At 39.5% G+C, this 19,913-nt stretch overlaps 1 protein-coding gene across 1 annotated transcript; it reads right to left on the bottom strand.

Moving 5' to 3' along the window:
* Positions 1-349: 349 nt before the first annotated feature.
* Positions 350-12,137, bottom strand: parp10 (poly(ADP-ribose) polymerase family member 10). Its single transcript, XM_083925182.1, has 11 exons — positions 12,054-12,137; positions 10,034-10,209; positions 8,929-9,171; positions 8,576-8,806; positions 7,459-8,486; positions 5,694-5,906; positions 4,705-4,831; positions 3,621-4,631; positions 2,506-2,639; positions 2,258-2,432; positions 350-2,170 (listed from the first exon to the last, which is right to left on the bottom strand). The coding sequence occupies exons 2-11, from the start codon at positions 10,206-10,208 to the stop codon at positions 1,872-1,874; spliced, it is 3,636 nt and encodes a 1,211-aa protein (XP_083781308.1). The 5' UTR covers position 10,209; positions 12,054-12,137; the 3' UTR covers positions 350-1,871.
* Positions 12,138-19,913: the final 7,776 nt, after the last annotated feature.

Here is a 19,913-nt window from a genome sequence, read left to right as displayed (position 1 = left end):
GTGTGTGTGTGTAACCTGTATTATTATAATAATAATAATAATAACAGAGTGAAAAAATCGAATTCCCCTTGCCAGATTAATAAAATAATTCTTCTTCTTTATATTTACAGTTGAATCATACTTCTACAATACGGAGAGACTAAACAGGTTGGTAGTGGACTGCGTGTTTCATTTTCCTTTTTTGATAGCTTGCTGTGTGCAATCATTTTGCCTGCAGTCTCCTGAGTGAATACTCTATAGTATAGCCCATTTTTAGAAAACACGACAGGATCTAATTGTGCTTAAAACTCACCAATGACTCATCCCAAAAAACGTTCCTGAGAGAGTTCTTATTTTGAGAAGCTTTATTTTTCTTTAAAAAAAAAAACACCAAAAACTAACATAAAAAAATGATAATAATCTGCAATAAAAATTGCTCTTACAGTATTTGTAATAAAATCAAATGTAAAAAAAAAAAATCTTTGGTAAACTTATTCCCGGGCACGAGTCACAGGCATAAGAAATCCCCAAATATCTGTAATCAATCACTTCACTGATTCAAAAGGACTTCCTAAGAAGCATTGTCATTCAGTTACATTGTCTACAAACGCGTCCTCTGCTCACCACACTGGGAAAGTAAGAAATAGGGAATCAAGACCCGTCACGCTCTGCACATGGCGCACAAGGCTTAACTCAGGTTATTTGGTTTTATTAAAATAAGAATAAACAATCATTTTAAATGTACAATAGATGTGCAACGCTACCATTTCAATACTTAAGAGCATAGATAGCTTAAAACTGATGATTACATAATTCAATGCATTATGTAGAGGATAATTCTAGTTACTTTCAACCTCATTTTCCTGTTTTTTGTAAACATAGCATTCGTTTTTCAATAACATTTTTGTTAAGGTAGGGCAGTGGATTTTGGATTGCTGATTTTACACACCAGGTAGTTACTACACTAAGGAGCTATTCTCAAAGAACCTGGACACTACAGAGTTACTTCAGGGCAACTTGAACAACTGAACCCCGAATTGAATGAATACAGACTATATTCAGGTCATATCCACCTTTCAATATGCACAAATTAATATCAGGGGGGAAAAAAGTTTGTATTAACCTCCTGCTGGATGAAACAGATACAGACAGCAGTGTATCCCATCAGAAGGTTAATAAATGACAAATTGAAACTCAGTAATAGGCAAATTAATTCAATTATCCGTCACGAAAGATCAAGCACTATGTGCAGCATTTAATTTATGGTTGACAGAGAATAACGATCGGTGTGGGCGACACAAAACTGACTATTACAAGTGGAACGTAATGCATTTACTTCAGAGTCACTGCTGTATTTTAAGAAACGGCACCACAAGCCTCAGAGGGCATCTTAAAAATAAGGGGAAGAGATATTTTGTTGCTTTAAATCCAGTTCTGTGTGATGGCAGTGCAGGCAGTATGTGCAGATGAACAGTGTTTGGCCTTCCATCTTTGGACGTAGTGCACGGCGCTCAAAGCAGCAGTGTCTGCGAATATCAGCTGACCTCTGCTGCTCGACTCCACAGGGGTCGCTGCCAAGGAGGGAGGCTTCATCTACACACACCGTCATGACACAGAGCTGGATTTAAATCGGCAGTATCCGCTTAATTAAAATGGGCTTTTAGGGTTCAGCTGTTCGATTTTCTCTTTGTCAGACTTGACTACAGTTAAGAACTGGAGGAATTGATCAAACAGTCAACAGTAAAGTATTTGATTAAAATTTGATGATGAAAAAAAACAAACAACCCAACTAAAATAATAATTAGCCCTTTAAAAATCAAATACAGAAAGATTAAAACAAAAGCAGTCTTTCTCCATATTTCTGGTGATTATCAGACGACTCATCCGTTTCCTCAGCGGTGGATTCTCTGGCATGTAATGAGATATTCAGGAAAGGCCTGCGTATCGTTGAAGGTGACAAACATTGAAGGTTTGGTGATGTCGTCGGTCACACTGTCGTATCTGAGAGGGATATCTCCCGTCTCCTTAAGCGGCGCCGTCTTCATAGAATGGCAGCCTTTCGTGTAGTCTCCTGTTAGAACCTTTGACACAAAAATAAACTTGTATCCGTCTGCATTTGGCGGTGAATATTGATCCTGGACAGACAGCGCAGAGTTGACAGCAAAATACACCCCCTGGCCATAGACGGTGGCTGCATGGAGAAAAACAGGTGTCAGAAATTAAAACCAAGACGAGACGTAGCGAGTCAGACAAGAGAACAGTGGGATCAAACACATACCGTTCTTTCCACAGAAGCTCCTGTTGAATCCATGGACACAGATCTCTTTCACACTCTTCTCGCTTGTGCCATGATAGAGAGTCCGTTCGACTTCGGGATATGTGGCGCGCTGCAGCACGCTCGCCTTCTTCAACTTGTACTGGTTGTACAGCAGTCGATTCATGAGCTTCTCCACCTTTGGGAAAATGTTAGCGTTATTGCAGACACGCCAAATCATTTGTCGTAAAATAGGCAGCTATCTTTTTCACCTGTATGATTCGGATTTTGCTGTGGTATTCCTGTATGGTCTCATAGAAGTTCTTCACCACAATTTGAAATTCATCCGATTCTTCGTCAACTTTGGTCGCTTCGGGCAACGTTGACAGCAGAGAGTATTCCTCTTCTGTTGACAAAGGAATTTTCAAATCATTTAATTGAGTTATTAGATTAGATTTTGTTGCTTTTCCAAATCACTTAGCAACATAGATACCTGGCAAACTCAGTAAAAGATGATCAGACGGATCAAAGATATAATCGAATACATCTATAAATAATACTCTTATTTGAATAAATAACATTGACTACACAAACAAATAGTTTTCCATATCATCAATCATCCATAGTCTATACTGTACTGCATACATCACTTTATATACCCTGAAAAAGCAGCCGAAGCCTTTCAGTCAGCAAGGTAAAGGCCCAGACACACCAGGGTGTCGGATTATGTTAGGGGTAAGCGTCCTTCACCCTTGTTTTTGCACTGTTCCTGCACTGTTTGCACTATTGATCCTTATGGGCAGCTTTTCTACCAATTTTCTGAGAGAAATCCCTTAGTTTAGCTAGTCAGTGTGCAAGAAGAGAAACAGAGGCAAGGAAAGCACGTAAATTACTAAAGTCAAGAGGCTGGGAGATCAAAATCAAACTCATTACGTCAGGTAAGGTTACTATTTTTTTTAGCAGAGATGGGAATTGTGGCTTCGACAAGTCATCTCCGTGCGTGTATTTGTTCTGCTCAGTCACTGAACCAGGTGCATTTACTAATTGGCTCATCTCCCGGGCTGTAGAGCTGTGCTGATTGCAGTCAGCTGGTTCAGTGAGCAGAACAAATACATGGCATGGAGATGACTTGTTGAAGACACAATTCCCATCTCTGCTTTTCAGCCATCAGAGCTTTTCAACAGAAACAGTTAATAAACTATTGTGTTATCATTCGCTGGCCCACAGTAAATATATTTTGTTCTTTCAACATAAGGTTGTGTTGTTAATGTACTACTTGCCGGCTAAATTTGGTGCATTATATTTTTGTTTTTCTTTGACAAAATATTGTTCTAAATACACAGAAGCATCATTCTGCAGAGAACAAAGCACCAGAACACTGCCTTACCTGGTACATCTTCATCCAAATCCCCTAAAGCAGGCAACTTCCTGGAGATTTTCACAGATTTCCCTGAAGCTATGTTGTGTTCTTGCATCTTCTCAAAGTTGATGATGTGAGGCTGATTGTCGAGTAAGATATCAATCTTTAGCCGCCTCATCCTCAAAGCGTTCTCAATAAAAACTGTAGCCTCAGGTGAATAAGGAGTTGTGTCTGAAGAGGCTGGGTCGTGATACACCCACTGGACAGTCCTCAGGATTTCCTTGTCGGTTAAAGAATTAGAGATTTTCTCCATCAGCAGCTTCACATCACTCACTCCTCCGGACACAAAGTCCTTGAAGCCAGAAACAGTGATTATGGTGCCCTGAACTTGAATCTCGACTGCATGCTTCCTCTTGATCATCTCCAGACACATCTTGTGGTACTCGGACATGTTCTTCACACTCCTGTGCTCCAGTTTCTCCTCAACCTGTCTCTGGCTGACCTTCTTCCCAAAGGCTATGTCCACCCGAATCAGGTCACAATTATAACCTGCAAACACAAATAACTGCAAGGTGTTGGCGGCCTTGATGGTGTCTTGTAGTGACATATTGATGCCCTTCTCTAGCTGCTCCACATTGGGGCCCTTGTCAGTACTCCTAGAAGAGGCTTCATGTTGGATCATTGTCTTGGACAGCTCCAAGGCTTTTTGCAGCTGTTCCTCCTCGTCCTCCAGGGACCAATGGCTTGACTCCATAGAGTACTGGATGGCTAGAGACATTTGGGCTTCTTCCTCAATGTTGCTACAAAGGCCTACTCCTCCATCATTCAACAGGGGTAACCCACCAGTAGCATTCCCTTCAGCCGAGAGCTGTGAAGCATCAACGATCATCACAGAAGAGTCTTGGCTCAGGCTGCTCGATTCCTCTGCTGTGTACAGGTCCACGTCATCCATGTCATCAGGTTCGTCTGAATTAGACACTCCCTCCTCTGGTCTTTCATCGATGGCTGAGACGATTCTCTTTGCCTCCTCTAAAAGGCCTACAAAGAGGTAAACAGATTGCTTGAAACTGCACATTAATGAATGAGAAATTATTGAAGAGATATATCTAACCTTTGTCTGGAGCTCCATTATGATCAGTTTGCAGTGAATCAGATTTTAACTCCTGTGGAGAATCATCCAACGACACTTTCTGGAAGTTTCTTTGAGACATCATGTTCCATGCGGCTTCAAAAATATCCTGAAATAATACAATAAAAAAATAAAGTCCAGATCTAAACCCCATAGAGATTCTCTGGAGAATCCTTGGCAACGAAGTAATGTCTCATAAACCCACTACAGTTACTGAACTGTGGAAGAGACTGAGTCAGAATGGACCAAGATCAAACCAGAGCAGTGTGAGAAACTAGTGATGTTCTGTGGGTGCAGATGTGCTGAAGTCATTTAAAGCTGTGGCCTCTACAACTTCCTGTTCATATTTGTTTCCTATAACCCTAAGAAAACATTGTTAAAATCTTCTGACACAATGGCTACTGTTCTCTAATTTTGATCACTGCTTTTTTTCACAAAATTAAGGTTTTTGTTGAAGTGCCTTGGTTATTTAAACGGACGAAACTGAAGCTCCTATATTGGTTAGTTCGAGAAGATGATTCACTCACAAAAAACAACTAAACAGAATTAAACAAACTGAAATTCTTTCTTTAGTTTGTTATGCTTGAAACCAATAAGTGATGATGAACTATGGACTGTTTCTGTTGGAGAACATTATTTGGACCTTTTGGACAATTATTTAAAATACATGTTCTGATGCTGAGTGTGGCTCATTGTGCAATACACTGATTTAAACTGAGTTTGCATTGTGGCTATGATTATTGCTCCTATAATTGTGATCCTTCTATTCAGTGAACACTGATTCATTCATCCATGTGGGGATTGACCTTTCAATACGAACCTAACCATTAAATTGTCTGATTAAACACAGACTGGCACTCTAAGAAAAGAACATATAGGCAATTGGTTACAGTGCGTTGGAAACACATGAAAACCATGATTCCTTTAATTTTTTTTGTCATTGTGCATTGTCACCCCCCATCATGACTTACCTGATGTGGCAGGTATTCCCAGGGCACATATTTTAGGCTGATATAGACCTGAAACTTTTTCTCCATCTCCTTCAGGATGCTCTTGCACTCCTCCTCAAATAAAAACCGGGTCACTCCTGGAGCATTTACTGTGATGGTTCTTGTGCAGATAGAGGACACCACGCCTTGCAACACCTCCTCAACCATTTGACAAGCAGTAGCATGGCCACAGATCTGTCATTTTACAAAAATGACAAAAGATGAAAAAGATCTGATGAATCTAGGAAATTCAGAAACAATGATAATACAGCACCAGAAATGAATAAGACAGTAGCTTGAAAACCAATCATAATCACCAGGGACATTTACACCTCTGCAGTCTCTAGGGCTGGAAATCAACACAAATCCTCTTTGTACCCGGATCCAGAAAAGAAAATGACTATTTGTATGGTTTTGCTCGCAACCGATCACCACTATCTTTATTTAACGCAACTTCAAATGAGGTGTGTTCATTGTTGATGCATTGCAATCTTCAGGCAGGAGTCAAAGGCGCAGTTCGTTCCTGCTATTTACAGGGTTAATTATTCATAGTAAGATTAGTGAGGTGCAAATTGCAGTTATATCTGCGGTCCTGCAGTTAATTAATAGTGGATGGTTTACGGGTGGGTGAAATAATGCAGCGCTCTGCTGTGAGTATTATGCACGATGAACAGCAGTATAACTTCATTGATTCCTTCAGGAGCTAAAAGTTTAGTTGTTTCCTCCGTCAGGTTAATAACCAGTTCATTTCCTCTTTGCTGCTTTTACCGCAGGCATGGACACGTTTATGGAAAATCACTGAAAGCAGGCTCTCTAATCAATACAGTACATCATTTAAAAAGCAACACCCTTTAGGGAGTGGTAGAGGGGGAGTGAAAATCATTCATTCGGTCGGGTGACAGATGGATGATTAGCATAAAAGAGTATTAGGGACGCGTAGTGGCACACCACATCCTCCTCTTCATTTTAAAAAGGTTATCAGTGTTTTTGCTCATATGCTGTGAAAATTAGTTTTTGATGGGACAGAGGACTGTGAGACGATGGCGGGTGCGCCGCTTCTCGCACGAGCAGATCTGTTTCCTCAGCCAAAAAAACGCTTGCTTCTCCAATTTCCCAGATCCAAGGTTTAATAGTAATTTGCCCGCTGATTGCGCACCTTCCAATTGAAAGGGAATGTTAGATGACGCTGATTGGTTTCATCCAGGAAACTCCCAAAAGGCACCTATGTTTAATTTAGAGACTAAATACAACTCCTTTGCCCCTTTTGCCTTATTCTGCGCCCAGATTATGCACTTGCACCCTGCACTTCGGACCATGCGCTATAGATCGTTTATGAAAAAATATGTTGTTTTCATATATGCTGAAATCATCACCACATCCTGACACCACTGAGACAGACGATCTGTGAAAAAGTAATGCATCTCTGCTCCCACCTGCTGCCCTCTGGCTGCTTTTACTGGCATCTGCCAGATTCCACAGCGACCGACCTAAAACAACCCATCATAGCCGAGGGCTCTCTAACGCAGTGTCAATGACTGCTCTGAACTCAGATCCAAGTGTGAAACTGGTCAGCGCTATGTGTGTAAAAATCATTTGGATTACATTGATACGATAGGTATCGAATGCAGTACAAAACAATGATATCAAATCTGTATCGCTTTAAGGGTACTGGTAGATGTGTGGTCACCTAAAACGATACGCAGCCCTAGCAGTCTGCTTTTACACGTGATACTGCTATACCACATACCTTTAACCCACAGACGTCTTCTGCTTCCAGTGGAAAAATAGACACTTGGTCCATATCAGCCAACAGCTCATGACGATGCGTCTGGATGTATTTCAACATTCCTGGCTCCATAGAGATGACTGTCTCCCTTTCAATAGGTGTAGTCAGAAACTCCATGATTTCAGTGTGCTTCTCATGCTCCATCCCTTTCAGAGTGAACACATCAATATTCCCGTCGCGTTCAGACACCTTTACAGAGGAGAAACCCAGAGCCTGCAGGAACTCCGTCCACTCTCTGCAATATAACATGGACTCATATTCCGTGTCCACCGGTATGCTGAAGTGACACAGCTGGGATTTCAAAAAGCTACATGCCTGGTTAGCAGAGTTTTGAGTGAGGGAGGTTACTACAACTTTACAGTCTGATACAGTGTACACTGCAGGTGAACCGGTTTGAGTCATGGTTTGCAGTAGACGCTCTTTTACATCTTTTCTTGCAAAGAACTGAGCCTCTTCTGGCTCAAGGGTGAAATGAGCCTCTGCCATTTTGCCAAAAAAGTCCAAGATGGCGTGTTTTATGTGTTCCACCTGTTGTCTGTCAGTCCCTGAAATGTGCACGCCATCATATTTAATTTGGACGGTGATAATAGGGTGAGCCTTTTCAGTGTCCTGTTTAAAGGTGCTGAGTTGAAACAAAGAAAGTTTTACTGGGTCAACGTCACCAATATGACTCGATAGTGCATCTTCGTCCTCCATTTGATCCTCCATTTGATCCTCCATGACTTCCTCTGCTGCCTCCTCTGCTACCTCATGGGCAGCTGGAGGCTTCAAGGCCACCTGAGAGTGGGGCTGGCTGTTTGCTTGGACCACCATAGGAGGACTAGTCTGCATCTGTATATCCTGAGAGTTTTTCTCAGTCATATCTTGGCTTCCAGTGTCAGAGTCTTGCGATGTTAATCTTTCTGTGGGTTGAAGAAAGTCGAAGTACGGCATCACAACAAGATCAGTGCCGTCCAGTTTATGCGAGTGATTCAGGATAGGGATCACAGCTGTTTAAAGAAACACAGACACTTAGTTTATTAAAGAAAACTACAATGACACAACAAGAGTGTTGAAGGTTGTATAATACAAAACTTACATTCATAATTGACAAAGGACACTTTGGCTGTACCCTCTGAAAGCATTGTGACCTCCTTCACCTTCTGATTTCCACCTCGCTTGCTCTCAAAGTACAACGTGAGCAGGTCTGGAGGGGTGCCAGGGTGCAGGTTCTCCACTAAGACGGAGTCAGTTTGCTCCGTCTGTTCAAGAGTTACCATGGCTCCATCAAGTTTCCTCTTGGAGATTTTAGCACTAAGGTTTTGGAAATCTACAAAACAAAAAAAGAGACATCAAACGATGTGATGAAAGAAAATGAAACCCTTTTAACATGTGGAAGCATTTTCAAAAACATCAGTGTGTTTTTTTTATGTAAAAAAGATATGAACATACTTTTCAAGAAGGGTTGGCTGAGGTGAATGAGGATGAAGTCTCTCCCCGTTGAGGGATACAGAGTGTAGTCAGGCACGTTCAACCCCATCATGTTCTCCACATAGAGCTCTATCATCTCAATGCTGGTGGTGGGGTTGATGCCCCGCAGCAACAGTCTACATCTGTCTTTTGAGGCAGGCTTTCTCACACTCAGCTCAACATTATGTAGAACATGGTGCCCTTTAGACAACACTTGAGCTGCAGCTGTCAAAATAATCGAAACAGAAATAATAAGTACTTTAATGACTAACTACGACTCTGTTTTCATTCATTGTCTTTTGTTAGAACACAGTATTTTAAGCACAATAATGATTTGTTTTTACTTTGGCATTCTGGAGGTGGTATAAAGCTGTGTCTGAAAAAAAAAATCATTATTCTAACACTGGCAGACTACACCAGTGTTGACAACGATATTGTTACAATTTTCTTTTGCTATAACGGTCACAAATTTGAAACATGAATTTGAAAGATCTGATTTTGAAAGCAGCTTACGTCAGCGTCTAACAAATTGCCAATATATTCATGCTTGTGACATGGAAAAATCAGATATCGTATTTTCTTTTAAGATTTTTTTTTTTAGCAGTTTTCAAGCCTTATTCATATAGGACAGAGGGGATTTCCCCAGCAAAGGTAGGAGCAAAGGTAGGAGTCGAACCCACGGCCGCCGCCTCAAGGACTTTCAGCCTCTTTACATGGGGCTACTGCTCTAACCACTGTGCCACCAGCCGCCCCAAATATCATGTATTTTTGACAAATTACCTTAATATCTCTATGATATTGTAGGGTTTTCTATCGGTGCTTTCACAAAAGAAACACAGAGATTTTTTTATAAATAATGCATTTATAGACTAAGTGGGTATTCGGTAAAAATAGAACAGCTAGAGCAGTCTTGAGTTCAGAAAATTACATCACTTTACTGTAATGCAGCTTTTAAAACCATGGAAGAGACTAAACCTACGTCATATTACAGTATCCGAAATCTAAGATGATATCTAGACTCATATAATTACAATACCGGCTGTTCCCATACTGCTAAATGTCCCACACAAAAAACGTTGCCACTTGCCTTCTGCCTCTTCAAACACAAGGGTGGCGCGGTCACCCTTCTTCTCCACAGAGACAAGTGGACCTCCCCCAGAGCGCCGCTTATTCTCAAAGTACAGAGAGAGCAACTCCTCATCCACTGCTGCAGGCAGCCCCAGCACCTCAACCGTCCTGTCCTCCGGGATTTCAACAGGCATCCTGAAAAGTATAAAAACATACAGGTCACACCACAGCAGTTCAAGTAGTTCAGATCATTAGGTGTACAACATCCTGACTCCAAGTGAAAGCTGTTGCCCTAGTTATGCAGAAAACTTGAGTTGACTAAATTAAATGTAATATTGCTTTAATTAAACATCATTACATTTCAAGTATAATACTGGTCAATCCTTAAACATGTAAGAATCACACTTTTTTTTTTCTTTTGTAACAAAAGAAAGACTGCGAGTCATCTGTTCTTTACTGTATGTATGTAGGGAGAGGCGGGGGACTCAATTCACATGCATCTCATCTCATCTCATCTTCAACCGCTTATCCGAGGTCGGGTCGCGGGGGCAGCAGCTCCAGCAGGGGACCCTAAACTTCCCTTTCCCGGGCCACAATAACCACCTCTAACTGGGGGATCCAGAGGCGTTCCCAGGCCAGTGTGGAGATCTAATCTCTCCACCTGGTCCTGGGGCTTCCCTGAGGCCTCCTCCCAGCTGGACGTGCCTGGAACACCTCCCTAGGGAGGCGCCCAGGGGGCATCCTTACTAGATGCCCGAACCACCTCAACTGGCTCCTTTCAACTCAAAGGAGCAGCGGCTCTACTCCGAGTTCCTCACGGATGGCTGAACTTCTCACCATCTCTCTAAGGGAGACTCCAGCCACCCTCCTGAGAAAAAGCATTTCGGCCGCTTGTACCCGCAACCTCGTTCTTTCGGTCATGACCCAGCTTTCATGACCATAGGTGAGGGTAGGAACGAAGATTGACCGGTAGATCGAGAGCTTTGCCTTCCGGCTCAACTCTCTTTTCGTCACAACGGTGCGGTAGAGCGACTGCAACACCGCCCTGTTGTGATTCAATGTTTTGTGTCCCCTCACTCGTGAACATGATCCCGAGGTCCTTGAGCTCCTTCACTTGGGGTAAGGACTCATTCCCTACCTGGATCAATTTACATGCAAATGTACAGAAATGACCGAAAAGGACTTGGTTTTTTGTCTTTTTAGGTATTGAGAGCTTACATTTTGTTTTTTGAAACATGATGGGGTGATTTAGTGCAATGTACGCAAACTAGGCAAACTACTAGAAGGTGTTAGACTAGCAGAGGCCAAAGGTGTAAGCAGGCTGCAACAGGTTTCATTCATTTTTAAAACACTTTTCATGCCCACTGTCTTTAAACTGATGTGGAAACCGGGGTAGATCATATACAGTCTATGGGTTAGAGCACCAAGATGTCATACTGTATGACCTGACTAGTCTTGCTAGTAACTTGGGACTTGCTCGATACTTGAAGGTTGAGACTTGAGACTAACACATGTGCGACTTCCTCCCATCCCTCCTCTTCTGATAGACTACTTCATCTACATACTCTAAGCAAAACAACAATATCTTGTGTGTTGAATAAGTTAATTTAGGGATATAAGTGTTCAGAGTTTGTAAATGAGCACGAGTAAGGGCAGCGAGTACGGCCTACACAGTACTGACATGTTCGATGCTTCCTGACAAGAAGCTCGGCCTTCACGACAGCTAACTTATAGTATTTTGGGGGCAAAGCGTCTTGGTGGTGTATTTGCGACAGAGAAAAAACAACTTAAACGGTCTGCCAATAGACTCTGTAACACTGTCTGTTGTTTTACTGTTGCGAAATTTACCGTAAGTTCGTGTTCGTGTTCATTTTCCAGCTAACGTTAACGTTAGAAAGTGAAACCTAACTTCGCCATAATGGCCATGTTTAGACAAGGAAACTGTGACGTTAGTTCATCGTAAAGGCTGTTTGTTCTGGCGACAGAAAAAGAAAATGCACTTTCACGACGCATTCACGGGTTTTTGGAGCATTACCTACCTGTGCTACAGGGAAAACATTTGCTCATAAAGTAGTTGGTCCAAACCAAACGGGTTGAACTAGAGACTGCTGACTTCCTTGTTGTTCTGCTTGGGGTGACGTCATCAGCTGCGCGCCTTAAAGGAGAACAACAGTTTAACGGGTCAGCAGTTACAGCCTCATATTATATTATATTATATTATATTATAGTATATTATATTACATTATAATATATTATATTATATTATATTATGTTATATTATATTATATTATATTATATTACATTATAATATATTATATTATATTATATTATATTATAGAATATTATATTATATTATATTATATTATCGTATATTATATTACATTATATTATATTATATTATATTATATTATATTATATTATATTATGGTGGTTGAGATGCAATATCTCCAAGACGTCTCATTTGTTGATCTATTTAATTTATTTATAGTTATAATTTAGTCACTTTATTGAACATTGCGAACAGACAGAAATTCAACAGGTCATGGACATTCTCATACAATTATAGATGTCAGTATGTAAAAAATAAAAATCATCAAATGAAGTATGAAAAAATAAATAAATAACATTAAATATAAATCAATTATAAAATATATATTATTGTAAAATAAATAAACATCAACATCAGTGAAACCAATATATATTTCATGAGGGGCAACAGAAAATTATTATTTAAACAAACAATGATGATGTTACATATAGGCTACCCTGTGGATAAATTATTTTTCGACTACTGCTGGTGTTTCCGTAGGCCAATACTTAACTTATATTATATTATATTGTATTGTATTATATTACATTATATATTACTAAGCATATTTACCCAAGTACTGAACTTGCACTCCAGTACATTTTAAAGGGAAATATTATGGTTGTCAATCCACCACATTTGCTTTGCATATTAAGATGTTAAATGCAAAACAGATGGTTACCGTACGAAACATGATGCGTTTGTTGACACAGATTGAACACAACAATTTCCTCCTTTCACACTAGTGAACAAAATATTGTATGCTAATGCATTAGCATTAATGAAATAATGTAATATATAATGATATAACACTCTGAAAGGGGTAATTATACATTCTGATCACTTGTACTTTTTATTGAATCATATTTTATAATAATTCTATACTTTTCCTTCAATAGAATAATGAATGCTGGACTTTGACTTGTAATGAATGACATTGCCCTGTGATGATTATGGGCCTTGTGAAATCTGAAAGCGTTCAGTGCAGTATGAACTAAGTCATAGGCAGGAGCTAATTAGGCTCTTGGACACTTTTATGATTCAAATTAAAGTCATCATTAGATCAGAGGGCCACACTGAGTATTTTAAACTGTATAATGTTCAGTCATTGATTTATAGCGGGAGTACAATGCTAGCAGCATGGGCTGCATGAATGAACTTGTACAGTTGATCAGTATGCACCACTGAGCTTTAAGTCATCTGAAGGGAGTTTGCACAGCATTCGTACAAAGGCTGCACATCCAATATCATACTATATCATAGCCTTTAATTATGAGCTTAATACGCTTGATCACTTTTCCATACTGAATGTAACCTTCAATAGCTGGGTCTGTCTGACGTTCATGTGTGTTATAGGGAAGGTTTTCTTTGCCACTGTACTCTACGGGGGAATTGTTGGTACTATGTTTATCATAAATAAGTCAAAGAGTGTGGTCTTTACCTACTCTGTAAAGTGTCCTCAGATAACTTTTGTTATGATTTGGCACTATAAATAAAATTGAATTGAATTGAATTGAATTGAATTGAAATGGGATCTAATAAAAGTCCAGCAAGTTCAGATGTATTTTCATTATCATCTTATAAACTAAAAATGTTTCATTGTAACAGCATATAAATGATGTGTGCCATACTGAGTATCTTAAAATAAGGCAAATAAACTCTGAGTGAATTGAACTTCATAGAACCATGTCACTCATCATAACTCAAAAATAATAAATATCATCATTATGTGCTCAGCAGAAATTCATCAGTGTGCAGTACTCAGTATGACTTATAAACAGGCGATATAAATGAAGTAGCTGCTGAGTAGACTCTGTGCAATTTAATGCTTTATATACCTCATTACCTTTCCATTCCATTATTATGTGCTTATAGATAGACAATCAGTAGGCCAAGCAGAGCATTTTGTAATTTGAATTATCTGAATTATAATTTGAATAAATGTATAGTGCATAAAGGTTGAGTTATAAATACAATATAAGTAAATGGGACTCCATAGCCTTCAATGCATTCTATATCTTACATTAACTACTGAACTGTTCACTTCATCATTATGGCTTTTGATGTTTGAACGAAGCTTGTGCTGGTTACAATGGGCACAAGATTAAAATGAATATCTAGTGTGGATAAAACATAAAAATAAACTAATAAGAATAAGTAAAAATAATTAATAATAAATGTGATTTCTGATTGCTGAGCAAGCACACTAATTATACAAATTTGTGAAAATGAAGTTTCTCCTACAGCGGCCAAAAAAACCTCTCTACTGTGAAGTCAAACTGTGAGACACTGAGCTGTTTTATTATGAACAAAACAGCACGGAAATGTGCAGCAGCTCTCAGGGCCAAGTCTTCAGGGATAACAACTGAAACTTTTGGTTTTTAATCTCATTTCAGCATGCAAACTTAAAAATCAAACATCTTGCTGAAGCGCAGTTTGCAATTCATTATTTATATTATGTTTTACATACTCATGGTATCATATTTGTGGGTTTACGGTTCTAATATTTCACACTTTCTCAGGTTCAAACGTGTATTTTGTGTTTCTGCTAAATCGCGTTTGTATGTTTTAATGTTCAGAAAACATATGTTGTTCTTCTACTGTCTGTCTGAACATACCTGTATTTACCCTCTGTTCAAAATGCTCCATTTTAGCTCCCGTCTGTTTATGAACCCCTCTCGAAAAAGAACAATCTGCTCTGATTGGTCAAAGTTTCCTAGTCGTCCACATCTTGGCGTCTTTGCACCGTTGTCGCAGTCGGGGAATAATTGTTACGGCTCAGTAGTGGTTCTGTTTACCGATAGTAGTGAACGTTTTTTGCAAGGGAAATTCAATGTTTTCACTCTGTTATTATACATGTTACACACACACAGGCCCGAAATACACACATGCACAAACAGGACCTATATACATGCAATTAATGGAGAGATGTCAGAGCGAGGGGACTGCCAATGGCTCAGCGCCCAGAGCAGTTGGGGGTTCGGAGCCTTGCTCAACAGCACCTTGGCAGTGCCAAGAAGATGAACTGGCACCTCTCCAGCAAACAGTCTACACTCCATTCATGGTCCACTTTCCATTCATGGTCCACACAGGGACTCGAACTGGCGACCCTCCGGTTCCCAGGCGAGTCACATATGGACTATTTGTATGACGTCTTAAGAGAAATGATGTTCATCTTGATGCCATCTAACGGCGCTTGGAGTTTAAGTTTAAGCAGCAAAAGGTTACAGTGAGGTTTAGGCACCAAATCCAACTTTACATGACCGGTTAGAATTTGGCAACGAAAGGTGATGGTTAGGGTCAGGCACCAAAACGACTTGGTTAGGATTAAATTAGATTACATATATTTCTGAACACCGGTCCACTCTGTAAAAGCCCACCACCCAGACTCTTGTCTCTATCACCTGATTTACTTCTTTGCTCCGGACACAATTTCAACAGTGATAAAATGGTAATGGATTTCATACAAATTAGAGTGCATGACTTTTCATAGTTCATGATACAGTTGTGACATCACAACCCCACACACGTCACTGCGGCTCGTTTAAATGCGCAGTTTCTGAAAACAGACTGTGTACATTTCTCTGTGTGAGTGTTTTTATACTTTCAACATATTTTTTAAAGCACCTTCACCTGCTTTAAAATAAAAAAAGATATTGAAATCTCACCTTTTACAATATGGGACCTTTGATTTACATGGATTCAAATGTCTGCTGTTAGCTGGTGTTGTGTGCCCATAAGTATTGAGGGGACAAAGTAACTATTATTTCAGTAAAAAGGTTTTTCTTGAATATTAAATTGAAAGAAGAGACAATAACCACAGGAACCCACTGGCATTCACACATTTTTTTTTTATTACAAGTCTATTAGTAGTAGTGTGTGGATTAAACAAATTTTACAACATGGGGTGGGGCACTCGAATGAACACTGCTTCACTAATTAAAATACATATTTCTGATTTCATTCTTTAAACGAAAACAATGAAATGATTTAGATGAGAAGAGGGAAAACACAATCTTCCTATCAGCAGACAGAGAAATACGTTCAAAGTTTTTGCCCCAAGGCATACAATCTTTATGTTGTTTAAAATAAATGATTATGCTGTCTAGAACCACTGAAATGTTATGTATTTTTCTTTAAGTGACACACATCCTATCCGCAACTACCTTTGTCAAAAGAAAGGATGTCTGTAGTCTGTGTGCTGTACAAGCTAGCCATACAGTACGTATATTAAAGCGGTGAAATGTGTTATTTATAATGAATTAACCTCCTTGTCCTTCTCAAACATTTCAGCAAAAAAGCTTGATTGTGTGTTTCTATATCGTGGGAGTCCACTTATTACTGAATAACTGAAAAATGAAAGGTTTTCATTAACCCTCTTTACCAAACAAGTCAGTATCAATGACTTGAAAGTGGAAAAATACACAATGATTATAAAAATGTCATTTTTCTGACGATGCTTTAATGGATTTCATGTAACTATTCAACAGTTAAGTCCTCAGCTAAACTGACAAGTAGATCAAATACAGGTATGTGACAGAATGGGTAATTATGTTTTATAGTGTCAGTTAACACCAAGTCCTCAGTCTTATAATGGGCAAATCAAGTGACGTTAATTCTGATACATGACCTTGTCCACTAGGTGACAGTGTCCCCTTCAGAACAGCTGTACATCACATTTGTCTACACAAAGCAGCAGACACATTTGGACTGAACAAATGAAAGCTTGAACTCACATGGAGAGGGAAAACGAGAACATGACACACTGACGGGGCAAATGTCCCATTATGTTTTAAGGCACATGGAGCAAATCATAGCCAAAACAAGCGTCACCAAGCTTTGTTTCTGATGAATCTAATAAAATAAAAAAAACGTATGTTTCAGATGGGAGATTTGTTGTTGAAATGGCATAAGGTCATAAATCATTTACACATCTACAACAAGTTCAGCAAATGCAGGTAATATTTTCAAGCATCGACAAAACATGGCTGTGATTTGTCAAATTTTGCCTACATGTGGACCCAACATTTGATTTGGTGTCATACACACATTTTTCTAACAATTACTTAACATGATTGCACTGTATGTAGCATGCATATGGTTCTTTCAAATTGACACTGTATACACAACAATAAAATAAAGGGTTGCTGACAAATTTAGTGATTAATTACAATACAGAAATTTGATGGTAAAAATTAAGTCTCCAAAACTCCCATTCAAGGCACTTACTGTAACTTCTACGTTTGACTAGTATATCATCAATTTCAATGATAAGGCACGCCTGATAGGCTGTAAAATATGTCAGATTTCCATGATAACAATAGGCTACTAATAATACTACTACTAATAGACTTCATATATTATTATACAGTATATAGCACTTTTCTGAAAAAGGTATAAGTGCTTTTTCATGGGGGGGAAAACAGAAAAAAACAATAAAACAACAGTAAAAACAATGAAATGCGATACAAACAACAGAGGGATTGTGAAAACATAAAACACCGGAGGATAAAATAAAGTTAAAAATAGTCTATATAAAATGGCCAGGGATGGAGGATAAAGCCCAGCAGCATATTAATTATTCATAAACACCCTTTCCAGTTAAAGAAAGTTTTAAGGTTGTGGCGTGTAGGATCACAATAAGCAGAGTGTTCCACAGTCTGGGTCACACACTGAGAATCAGGAACAACCAGCAGAGCTGCACCCACAGATCTAAGAGAACAGGCACATAGAGGGTCAATAAATCATTGTTGTAATTTGGAGCAAGGCCATGTAATGCTGCAAAAATGATCAGTCAAATGTTAACATTGATACGGTAAATAACTTGCCGCCAGTGGACGTTGGCTAGTATGGGAGTATTGTGATCGTGTCTCTGTGCGTCTTCAGGCTTCACCAGTTGGAGTCAGAGAAGGGAGCCCTGGCAGATAAATGATGAACATCTTCAACCTGAACAACAACTTAAAGAACCTGCTGCTTCCGACACCTCAAACATTCCTTTCGTTTTTGTGATGACAATCTCCTCGATGGTTTCACTACAGCACGACTCTCGCTGTGTGACTCACGGGGACAAAACAACAGGCTACAAGTCTTAAGTCGCTCACCGAGGAGTTGGTTTTGAGCCTTCTCTATGATTTTCTCCACTCTATGCCCTCTCATAGTGGAATTCAAGCATGGGCTAGTTGGTGTAAGCCTTTGTTGTTTGCATCTCAGACTAAACCGTAGGTGGTTTCTGTAACCTGCAATTTTCCGAACCAACCTTTCATGTTCACGCACCATTTTAATAGTCCGCAACAGGCTAAAAGTAATTTTCAATAGAAGCCGATGACAAAAGGCTGCAAACTGAGGCCCTATTCTTGTCGCCGTGACAAATGGACACGCTGCAAATCAAAGTTGAGCTGTCATAAGGTTTTTTCGCTGCTCCAATGACGCGGTGAAGCATCAACCGATCAGTTTTTAGATGCACAATGGCTAGCTGTGGTACTACTGTGGTTAATTAGCCAAGTTAGCTATGATAGCTGTATGTGTATTGCAGCGCACGGGAAGTAATTGGATTGCAATATATGAAACAGAGTGCTTTAGCAACAGCTAAATGACAACTCTGTGACAATGAAGCTGGCCATGCTTGGCTGTTTTGTAGTTTTCTGTGCACATATATGAACACAGCATTAGGCCACGCCTTGCTGGAGGTATCCAGCAGAGCTCTTTAGGGTCAGAGGACACTCCAACAATCACCACATTTTTTCATTACCGACTCCTCACTTTGTAATTAACCAAGTAGTTAAAAAGATGTGAATAAAAAAAATCTCATCTAGATTTCTTGAACAGTTGTGATGCAACCTTTGACACTGCTGGAGTGCAGATGCAGCTACAGTTTTCTCTCCTGTAGTCAAACTGGAAGCTACCAGCTCCTGTGTTTGGGCTGTAATAAGGGATCTTAAATTCTGCAGTATAAAACGTGTGGCTTAAATCCATCAGTCTTTGTACACTTCAATCACACACTCAGAAAAAAATGTAACCTTGCTCTCAGACAACCCTTTCTGACGGGGAGCTGAAACCATCCGTGCTCTCTTCAAAGCCACCAGACTCCATTGACATAACAGTGATTTTATCTCACGGAACGAGCTGATGGTCTACCGCTGTCTCAATTGGTTGGTTTTCTTTTTTCTTTACATTGAATATATCAAAATATGACATATTTAATTTTGCTTTTACAAAAAACATAAATAATGGAAAATTATTAAATGTTTCATTACCTGAATTTTATTTCTGGCAGAGTAGAGTGGGCTTTGAAACACCATTCTGAACATGCCAAATTTGAATATATTGATTTGATTTGCGTGGTCCAAACGCTCAAACTCAGGGTTTCTGTGTGTTGGGAGGACTTGGACTCAAGACATGAACACTTCTAAAACCCTGGCGAGAGCCTTGTGGGCAATCTATAAATGTCACATTATAGTGAAATATGTTCTTTGGGGCTAATTTTGGATTTTAGGTATCCCTTGGCCTAGTAAAAATATATTTATGGACATCAGCAATCAGACAAGCAGGATGCAAGTAGCTCCATAGTGCAGGGGAGATTTGCTCAGAATCT

Source organism: Echiichthys vipera (genome assembly GCF_963691815.1).
Source record: "Echiichthys vipera genome assembly, chromosome: 13".
NCBI lineage: Eukaryota > Metazoa > Chordata > Actinopteri > Perciformes > Trachinidae > Echiichthys > Echiichthys vipera.
Note: the sequence above shows the minus strand (reverse complement) of the source record. Positions and strands in the feature narration are given on the sequence as shown.

What these genes read in the sequence shown, in the direction of transcription:
- parp10 (XM_083925182.1), bottom strand. Translation starts at nt 10,208, where the DNA reads ATGCCTGTTGAAATCCCGGAGGACAGGACGGTTGAGGTGCTGGGGCTG. An exon ending in TGTGTTTGAAGAGGCAGAAG is followed by an intron (nt 9,172 to 10,033) that starts GCAAGTGGCAAC and finishes TTATTTTGACAG; the next exon opens with CTGCAGCTCAAGTGTTGTCT. An exon ending in GAGCTTCTGTGGAAAGAACG is followed by an intron (nt 2,171 to 2,257) that starts GTATGTGTTTGA and finishes TTCTCCATGCAG; the next exon opens with CCACCGTCTATGGCCAGGGG.